General features: G+C 41.2%; 1 protein-coding gene across 1 annotated transcript in view; it reads right to left on the bottom strand.

Moving 5' to 3' along the window:
* Positions 1–5,538: 5,538 nt before the first annotated feature.
* KCNMB2 (potassium calcium-activated channel subfamily M regulatory beta subunit 2) overlaps positions 5,539–10,567 on the bottom strand; it is a 32,426-nt gene continuing 27,397 nt past the window's right edge. Inside the window, exon 4 of the mRNA XM_065411178.1 lies at positions 5,539–5,971. Coding sequence (XP_065267250.1) covers positions 5,687–5,971 — 285 coding nt within the window. The 3' untranslated portion in view covers positions 5,539–5,686. The remainder of the gene's footprint in view (positions 5,972–10,567) is intronic.

Below are 10,567 nucleotides of genomic sequence, written 5' to 3'. Positions count from 1 at the left end.
CTAGCTCATTGTTACTATCATTTTTATTACAGTAGCGCATAGAGGGCACAACCAAGATCAGGGCACTGTTGTGCTGGGCAATGTAAAAACACACATTAAGAGATAGTCCCTGCTCTGAGAAACTTACAACCTAAATAGACAAGATGGACAAAGGATGGGAGGGGAAACAGAGGCCAAGTGACCTGCTCAAGATTACAGCAGGTCAGTGGCAGATCTGGGAACAGAATGCAGACTTTGCCTTCCAGACAAAGGCCCATGCTGCCTTCCAGCACTTGTGCTTTGGGTTTTAACTGCCATTCCCTCCCTGAGATTTTGGAATTGTTCTACTTCATTTCCTCACATTTGTCACCCACTGGGGTATACAGGTTCACTCACTTACAAGGGCCTGATCGCTGCCTTCCTTACATACCCCAAACACCCACCCCCTGAAACGCCGGGACATTTTCAAGGTAAAAAGTCATTCAGACAGAGTCTGACTTTGTCTTGCTCCTTATTAATAAATACTCTAGTGTTCTACTGTGGTGGCTTGTAACACTCTAGTAAACCTGCTGTAAGCAGTAGTCTTCTGGCAAAATACTGCAGAAAGGTTTGCAGCATATTTGGAAGGTTGGGTGTTATAGCAAGGAAGTTATACTTTAATTAAATAACCTAATCAAAACCATTGAACGTCAATGGGAATTAGGTGCCTAACTCACTTAGGGTACGTCTACACTACAAAATTATGTCAACCTAAGTTACGTCGAGTTACCTAAGTTATGTCAACCTAAGTTACCGCAATAATTAAATCACTTTTGCATGTCCACACTATGCTTCTAGGGTCAGCAGTGCATGTCCTCACCAGGAGTGCTTGCGCTGATTTAGCTGTTAGTGTAGGGCATTGTGGGATGGCTTCTGAAAGGCAGAGAGACAGTTGATGTAAGTAATGAAGGGTCTACACTAACACTGTATCAAACTAACTACATTGACCTAAGTGCTACGCCTCTCACGGAGATGGAGTTATTAAGTGGGTGTAGTGGGTGAGTTACATGGGCGGGAGCAACATTTTAGTGTAGACGCTTACAGAATTAGGTCAACATAATCTGTAACACAAGAACTAGGGGCCACCAAATGAAATTAATAGGCAGCAGGTTTAAAACAAAAAAAGGAAGTATTTTTTTTCACATAACGCACAGTCAAGCTGCGGAACTCCTTGCCAGAGGCTGTTGTGAAGGCCAAGACTATAATAGGGTTAAAAAAAAAACTAGATAAATTCATGGAGGATAGGTCCATCAGTGGGTATTAGCCGAGATGGGCAAGGATGGTGTGCCTAGCCTCTGTTTCCCAGAAGCTCGGAATGGGCGACGGGATGGATCACTTGATGATTACCTGTTCTATTCATTCCCTCTGGGGCACCTGGCAATTGGCCACTGTCGGAAGACAGGATACTGGGCTAGATGGACCTTTGGTCTGACCCAGTATGGCCATTCTTACGTTCTTAAATAATATCAGTCTCCTTTTAAGCAGAAATCCAAAGAGTAAGGTCTATGTAGGGCTAAGGGAGCACTATTGACCTAACTCTGTAGCATAGACGTATTTGTGAATTCCAGTTGGCACCTACCTATATTTTATAGCATCTAAATACATTTGTAAATCCGGTCCTTTGTCTTTATATAGCAATAGCATCCTTCCAGTAGAGGATCTCAGGTGCCTTATGAGCATTAAATGTTCACCACATCCCTCAAAGGCAGTCAAACTGGGGCACAAAGGGGTTAATTGACTTGGTCATGGTCAGTGGAAGAGCCAGGATCAGAACCTGTGAATTCCAGTTGTCTCCTCTTCCCACTAGATAATGTTGATGAAGCTGTGTAGAAGGTCAATGGGGACGTTCTGCTCCAACTGATCTGCCCACAGTGATCTCAGTTCCTGTTCATGGGAAATGAGCAAGCGGGGGTAAAATGAGGAAAAAACGAGGTAGAGAAAGAAATAGCTCAGGCAAATATTCTGACTGAAATTAATCTCTCCGGGGCAGCAGGAGTTGCCTAAACTGTATTTGAAATGCTGATACTTCAGTAGGGGGCTAACTGTGCCAGTGATCAGACTGATAATTCCTTTTAAATTATTGTTTTACCTCACTCCATCCAATTACTCAAGTTATTTTGCTATCCCACAGATCTGTCTGTTAATGTCAACAAAATGATTATAGGCTGCAACAGCGTCAAGATGTTTCACCCACAGGAACGCTGGTAAAATGTTTATGGCACAACACGTTGAAAAGTGCATTTGATGTGTAAATGTCAAGCATAATCAGCTTCCTATCACTAGAAACAAAGTGGCACAATCACTGCCCCTAAAATGTCACACATGGAACTAAAGAGCTACTTTATTGCCGGCCACGTAAATCATCATGTAAATGGTCAGCGTTTGTGTCAGTAATTTCCTGAAGAATCCTCTCTGTTATTATAGCTATTTGCTAGATAGCGTTGGGCAGAATGTTTGATTTGGAACAATTTCAGTGGAGAGTGCTGAGTTCTTCCTCTGGTGTATATAGTGCTGCTGAAGACAGTGAGGCTTTTATATAAGAAAAGGGGCAATTTAAGATAGCAAATTTGAACACAAACCAGCCTCTTTTACTTGTGGAGCAAGCATTGACTTTCAAATGAATGAAAATACAAGTCTCCCATGACATTGTGCATTTTAGATACCTGCCAGGAGGCCTTTGCTAAATGCCACAGGGGTGGTCCTAGCCTGGCTAGCTCCTTTGTTTTTGGACCCTCTTCTGATATGCTTTAATAATAATCATTAGCACTTACACTGTGTAGTCCTTTATATATTTAAACTACTGCACAAATACTAGTCAATGAATCCTTGCACCATCCCCGTAAGGTAGGTTCAAAAAATATTATCCCTATTTGATAAGGAAACTGCAGCAGAGAGGTGAAGTGACTTGTTCAAGGTCACACAGGTCAGCGGCAGAACCAGGAGCAGAGCTCGGGATTTCTTGACTTCCAACTTTGGGCTCAGTCCTTGGCCACTCCACCTCCCAACCTGCTTTGAAAATGAACTGCCAAGGACTTCCTACCAGACTGGGCCAAGCAAGTGCCTCAACTCTCCTTCAGCATCTTCTGTAACTGGAGGAACCTCTGCTTGCCCTGCAGAGTCTTCTGCCTCCAACTAATGCACTTACACTTACTTGGATTAGCAGTTGTGTTCACTCTTCTTCCATCTGTTGTGATATTGTTGGGCACAACTGGCTCTTACCTGTGGCAGCTCCTGTAATTCAGATGCAATGGAGCTCTCGATAGCTCTTCTTGTGGTTTTCCTGCTTACAAAATTCTGATTGTAACTCTGAGGATTTTCCTCCTCCATTTTGGGGGCACATATCAGACCTTTTTGCCCTCTCTTAGGGTATCTTTAGTAAAAGCCAGGCAATGTACCAGCAGAAACGTTTCCCCCGCTGCCCTTCATCTTGATTAATCCCTTTGCACCGGAGCGTTAGGATTCTTCTTCTCTACAGATGTCTATCTCCATCTATTCTATGTTGGAACTCTCCAGCGGGAGAAAATAAGGCATCAATCAGATTTTCTGGCCATGGACAAAATAATGTGGGTAGTGAGTTCTTTTGAATTTAAACGGTGACTTCTTGAAGTCCACTAGGGGCTTCTTCACTGTCAATCTAAATAATGTGGAAGTTGCTCAGATACCATGGTGAAGGGCTGTACAAAGCTCTAAAATGGGTAGATAGATAGATAGCTTTTACAAAGAAACTTTTATAAACTCCTTCTCATGTTACAGATGGTTGGCAATCCTGGTTTTATGGCAAAATAATCTTTTTTTTTTTTTTTTAAAGGTTGTTGAAACAAACCAGTTCTGAATGGAAAAGGTATTGAAATCCTGAAGATTTAATTTAATATTTTTATTACACATTTTTGGAGCCCTGATTACACCCCTCCAACCCCCAGGAATTTATTTGCCTAAGAAAAATCATACCATGGATTACAAGATTGCAGGTTAAATCCACTGCTGTGAACTTATTTTTACAGCTCCGACTACACTTGTACAATTTGTAAAATCTTGTAACACCTTAAAGTTTTCAATACTACATCATGGAAGAAGGTACTTATATATGGATGAGCTAGACAGAAGACTCTGGATTTTCTCCTTCTGCTATCTTTTTGGCAAAAAAGAAAAAAAAAAGGTGGAATCTCCTTCTTTTGAATGTACCTGTAAATAATTTCCTATAAATATTCTATAGTAAGTTCATGGGGTAATCAGAGAGACTGCCTCAAATTTTGTCCTTCAGCTTAGGTGCAAGGTAAAAAATGTTGAGATTGTCTGTAGAGTATAACAACATGGAAAATAAATTATGCCAAAGATGTGCACATAGTGTGCATGGAATTATATGAGTAAAGCCCCCATGGAACATACATGACAGCTAGGACTACATATTAGTTTGAATCTCAATTTTTCCAATACCTCATATTACACCTGGACATTTTAGAATGCAAGTCACTTCAGCCAACACTGCATAACAATCATAATTTCCAGAAATATTATGATTATTGTATAACAATTCAATTAATAGATCTAGCGAAGTGGAGGAGATTTTTTTCTATCCAAATGTCACAGCAAGAGAGACCTCCATCTGATTGAAATGTCAGTGTGAATATTGGATAAGATCCCACGTTGCTGCTCCTTGATGTTATGGTCTTTTCCAGGCTTTGAATGTAATAAATACAGGAGTTATACTGCTCACTTTCCAGTTAGTCAAAAGGAAAAAAAAATAACAATCAAGTTACAATACACAATTAGATATAATATAGCTTTTTCTTTTTATATATCTATATAATCAAGTAAAAAAAGTTAAAATAGTTGGAAGTAAAAAATGAAAAAATAGCTGATTGTGTTTTTCTTTTTCTTTACAGTGATATGGTAGCAAATACAAGACAAATGCGTAATAAACCTTTACATAAGGTGTCTGGTCCCATCTCCAGCAATAGGGCTCAGCTTGGAGTAGAAAATGAAATTGGTTGAATTTTCTTTGTTTTTGGCTGTAGCTTCTGTAGATGATGTGATGTGAGGAAAACATATTGCAAATATCCATCTCCAAGGTGTTTTACAAAAGACCTAAAACACCAAAGGGTGAAATTTTCCCCTTTGCAGGGAGAGCCAGCACAAGCAACATGCAAGTCCCACTTAAGCTGTCAATCGTATATGCATCCATTCTATACCCTCTTACCATAAAAAGACATTGGTTCTATACTTTTGTTCCCCTCATTCCCTCCAAAGCCACCCGTTGCATGCCCTGAGGATTAAATGGGACATAAATGATGCCCAGGCCTTTTGCTAGCCCTCTGCACAGGGGTGAATTTCTCCCAGAATGTTACACTGAAATGTTGATGTGTTCATTGACAAAGCTTGGCAAATGGTCACACCGAGCCCTATTTTGGCTGTAGAAAAGAAAGAAGTACTAGTTCCAGCATAAAATGAGATCAGATTAGACAACCAACACAAACAGTATTTTTTTCCTGTTGTCTGCATAATAATAACATCATGTTTGCATATAGAACAGCTTTTGCATTATTGCTCTACTTATAAGAATATAGTAAGGAACTTATAACAGACTTGCACGTTACAAACTTAAGGTTCTTTGGTGAAGAATGAAAAAACAGTATTTTAGCTGAAATACATCTCAGAGAAGTTTTTGCTTTTATCTGTTGATCCTTTGGATTCTCTCACAGAGGAGGGAGAGGTACTGAGTCAGCTTTACCATGGCAACGATGGCAACCCCACCAATCATCATGCATGTTGGCCAGAAAAGTGAGTGGAACAGCACGTTGGAACTGTAAAGTTTGGTTAATATCACATTCTTCTGAATGCCTTCTGGGTCGTAAAAGCACGAGAAGCGCTGGTACTTCCTGAAATTTTCCATTACAACACTCACAAGTGACATGGACTCTTCGTAGTTCTTGCCACACTTGGGAATGTAGGAACACTGGGAAGAAATTAAAAGGAAAAGAAATGTCTCTAACCAAATACTATTTCGGATGACAAACAGGAAAATCTCCGGCAGACTGTCCCTTTCATAAGACCACAGAACAATTAAACGAATAGTAAGAATAATAAAATAGTCATAGTCATGGTCACAATTATATGAGGAACAATACTTTAAGCTTTTATAGCAGTTTCCATTTGAGGAACTCAAAGGTCTGTACAAATATTAATGGAGTAATCCTCACCCTACCCTCTTACAGACACTTAGCCCCAGGGGAGGGGGAAGCACTAGAATGGAGCAAGCAGGTATTACATTCCCCAGTAAGATATTGGTCAAACCCTCTACATGAGCCCAAACTGGGAACAGGCGGAAACTCCTTGTACATTTCCTTTTTGCACATCCATGCAGAATGTGTCCCGTAATTAGGGCCAGTGGTTCGTCACATGGCCACAGGGTGATCCTGGGTTCCGTGATTGATTTGGTCTGTGGGTAGCTCTCTCTCTCAGACCCCTCTCAGCATTGTTGCATGGCTGAATCTGCCTGCATTGGGAGAACAGCTGTCAGTGGTTTTTGGTTATTAATTTAATTTTATCAAGTGAGAATTGCAAAGGAAATAGACATTTTGATTAAAATAATGTGACCTGTGACTTTTGATTTTTTTAAAATATATAAACTTCATAAATTTCCCCTGCTCGCTTTTATGACTATGCCATGACTTTTCATAACGTACTGCGACAAACCTGCTGCCCTAATAACAATCCATAGATTAACCTTGTAACAGGATTTGATTGATTCATTGGTGAGTTTATTAGCTGAGAATCTGATTTCAAGTGCAGCAGAGATGCTGGATGGCATTAGCAGACTGCAGCATTAACGGTACAGCATGTCAGCACTTCTTTTATGAATATTTCATAGAGCAATAGAAATTAGAGATGGAAAAGACCAGAGAGGTCGCATCTCATCCATCTTCCTGCTAGAGAAGGATTGTTCCCTCCAGCATATTCTCTAGTTCTTTGCCCGCCATGAGGTTTCTCCAACTTCCCAGTAGAACCTAACAGATCACAGCCTGATAGACTGCACTGTAAGGAAATGTTTCATCCAGGTCAGCCTGAGTTTTCCTTTATATCCCATTGCTTCAAGTGGCAATTGTAACCCCTTGTGATTTTATTATGAGTCTCGATATTCAGGTTTTGTTCTTAAAGCCCCTGTGCTGGATTCCTGTGAGTAGGTGAGCATCTGAGCTTTCATTTTAAAAAAAAAATAAGTTTCTGGTTGTGGAGAAAAGCCTGAAGGTATGACCCAAGTGCAGCCTAAAGGCTCAAAAAGCAGATGGCAAATAAAGAGAACCCCAAATTTATTATTATTTAAAATCTCATGATTTTTAAACCAGTCTGATGTTTTTAGGGGCCTGACTCATGATTTTTGAATATTTGAGGTTGGCAATACTGTAATCCCTTTATATCGCTCTCAGTAATTCCTTTGCATGCTTGGTGTTTACAGCCTTCCAGTGTTGTGTTAGCATGTCCTCCCCCCTAGCTGCAAATGGAGCCAAGCCATATGGTACATATTTAGCCTTTTTAATGTTATCAGTCCCTCTAATCATGGGCCAGTTCTGTGTAGTTATTTAGGACTCAATTGGTCTTTTCCAATGTGCCCTGTGGGAGGGGTGGTATATAGCTGCCCCAACACACCTGGAAAATCTCTAGGATGTAATAACGCCCCAGAGAGTCACAATTCCTTCCCTGCTATGGCCTTTGTCCTCAGGTAACTGCTTACTACTTCTGAGCTCTGGGGGAGAGAGGATGAGATTAAACAAGGTTCTGCCCATTCTCTACCCTTCTTCAGCCACTCCCCATCCACTTGCTCAGGGCAAGAAATAGCAGGCACATAGGCTCCTAAACACCTGTGAGGATCTGGGCCTATCTCCCATTGGGAGGATCTGGGCAATAGTACCCACTTGACTACAGCCTTCTGGACCCAAGGTCCAGGGAAGCAGCTCAGAGGCCCTACATAGCCAGACAGCATGGGCCATAATCTAGCTCTTAGTTTCCATCCAGTGTTGGTCATAGACAGTGTATAAACGCTCAGCCTGGGAATAACTGTGAATTGAATTGGCTGGACTGGATTTTGGTTATGGAAAGGAATAAGAGGATTCGGGGCTTAGCTTTGTTTGCTTTTTGCTTTAGTAATGCCTAGGTGCTTATATATTCCAGTAAACCCAGATTATTCGTATTCAGATGAATTACAACACCAGACCTCCAACTCTTTTAAGTCTTTTGACACCAGGGACAGTAGACATACCAACCCAGCCTAGACTAGTCATGGCAAGATGATTTTCAAATACCAAGCCTGCCAAGAACAAGTGCAAGGATAGCTAGATATCCTATACCAGTCATCCCTGGGTCCTTGTAGTAGGAAGGATTTTATCTGTGCCAGGGTCCTATATATGCTGTACAAGTCATTGATGCCTGTTATCCTAGGCGCTAAGTGCCAGGGTGGTTTAGAGGGCTGTTATCCCAAGTTCTAAATACCCGTGTGGTTTGCAGTGCCCATTATCCCAAGCTCAGAATGGCAGGATAGTTTACATAACCCATTATCTCAGGTTCTGAGTACTCTGGTGGTTTACAATCCCTGACTCAATGGCAGATTCCTAAAGCATCAGTGTGTGTTAAGCTTTCAATTGTGGCATTGATTCGTCTTTCTAGCCGATAGTCTTTTCAGCTAGAGTTGTAGAACAATGCAGCTGCCTATGTTGTCTTTTGCTGCTGACAGTTATGCATAGGATTCCATGTTCTGGACAGATCAGTGGCTAGGAAACAACCCTCCTAGTCCACCTGTCCAAGGCTAACCTAACTAACCTGTCCACTAACCTACTAAAGGGGCAAGGTAGGCGCTGGCAATGAGGTATTGCAGAGCTCTTGTGAATGAGAAGTGTTTGAGTGCCTTATATGGTCTGGTTTTCATGTTATTTATCACCATATCTTGTAATTAAATCTATGGACTGTACAACACTTGTATAGTACCTCCTTAATGTCAGTGACGTGTAATATTAGAAATGTGCAGATATAAAAAAATATCCAATGTCTGTGTCTCTGGGTAGCCAGACGCATTCCAGGGAGGCATAAGAAAATTGGCAGGGAAAATAAGAGAACTCTCCTAATCTTTTGATCCTCATTTGAAATAGACCCAAAATAGCCATATCTCTTGTTCCAAATTTGAAAAACAGTTTGCTTTGACCTTTCCGCCCATTTATTTTAAACATTTGCATTTAAGGAGCATGAGAAAAGCGGTTCTTGTGGTGTTTCTAATGTGTTCACACACAGAATGAAGTAGAAATCTATGGCGAGAACTCATTCTTGTAAGATTTGCAGTCCAACTTTTAAGATTCAAAGGTTTGGAGAATTCAGATAAGCGTCCAAATTTCTGAATGTCTCTCTAAATTGGAGAACTGAACCAGGGGCAAAATTCTGATTTCACCTCCACCACTTTTAAATGTGTGTTACTCTTGATTAGCATCAGTGTCAGGGAAAGTGGTGTCATGAGGCCTATTAAGTAACTAAACCTCACAATGTGTCTGTGAAATAGGCAGTGGAAATACAGAGTCTCATTGATACCACCATAAATAAGGAGCAATTCCATTTATGCTAGTGGAGTTACACTAATGGAAAACTGGTGTCTCTGCGGCCCATCATTTAGGACGGGAAGGGAAGGGCACTGGCCTGTCCAGTGGAACTTGCAGGCTGTATAGGAAGTTGGAATGTCATTACTGGATGTGGAATTCAGCCTGGACACTATGGTTAATGATCCTGCTCTTCTAAAATTTGGTATGGGAGCTTTAATGATGATATGGTCTGGTCAGGACCTTAATTTATGTCTCAGCTGAATAGTGGAAGAGAGAGAGAGGGAGCATGGATCAAAGAAGAGAGCTTTGCCTCTTTGCCTCATCATTAATTTCCACAAAGCCCTTAGTGATCTGAGGAAATACTGTCCCCTGGAGCTGGGACAATGGGAAAAGAGAGTGGAACATGGGTGGCTCACTGGTACTGTCTCTTTCCCAGTACTCATATGTCAGCAGGTTTAAAGGTAACTGAACTTTTTGTGGGTACCTGCTAGATCCCATTATCATTTCTGAATAACAGTTGATTCAGAACTTTGGGGCCTTGGATCAGCACAGCAACCTTGGGCTGCAGCAGAACTCGGAGAAACTTCACAACTGTGAGTGGACTTTTTGCTCCCCTACAGCTCTACCAGTCACATTCAGCTCTTAGCCAGATGGCCCCTAAGGGAAGAGGGGTGGTCTACCAGGGAGAAGGGAAGGATGTGTAAGACAAGGGAATGGCAGATTTGAGTTAGAATCCCAGCTTTACCACTCAACTCTCCATGGGCAAAATTTTCTCATAAGTTTAGCTTGCCATTCTTCTGATCATCCTTTACTGTAGCTGGTTCAGTTTGGACTTTTCTTTCTTGAATTATTCCTAGGAAACAATTTTGGGAAGTTCTATGGCCTCTGTTATACAGGAGGTCCAACTAGACAGTCACAATGGTTTGTTCTGGGCTCGGAGGCTTTGATTACAGTGTGGTATAACAGTGATTACT

The sequence above is a fragment of the Emys orbicularis genome, chromosome 9 (assembly GCF_028017835.1).
Source record: "Emys orbicularis isolate rEmyOrb1 chromosome 9, rEmyOrb1.hap1, whole genome shotgun sequence".
NCBI classification, from domain to species: domain Eukaryota; kingdom Metazoa; phylum Chordata; order Testudines; family Emydidae; genus Emys; species Emys orbicularis.
The sequence above is the reverse complement of the archived record's forward strand: the minus strand, read 5'-3'. Positions and strand labels throughout refer to the sequence as shown.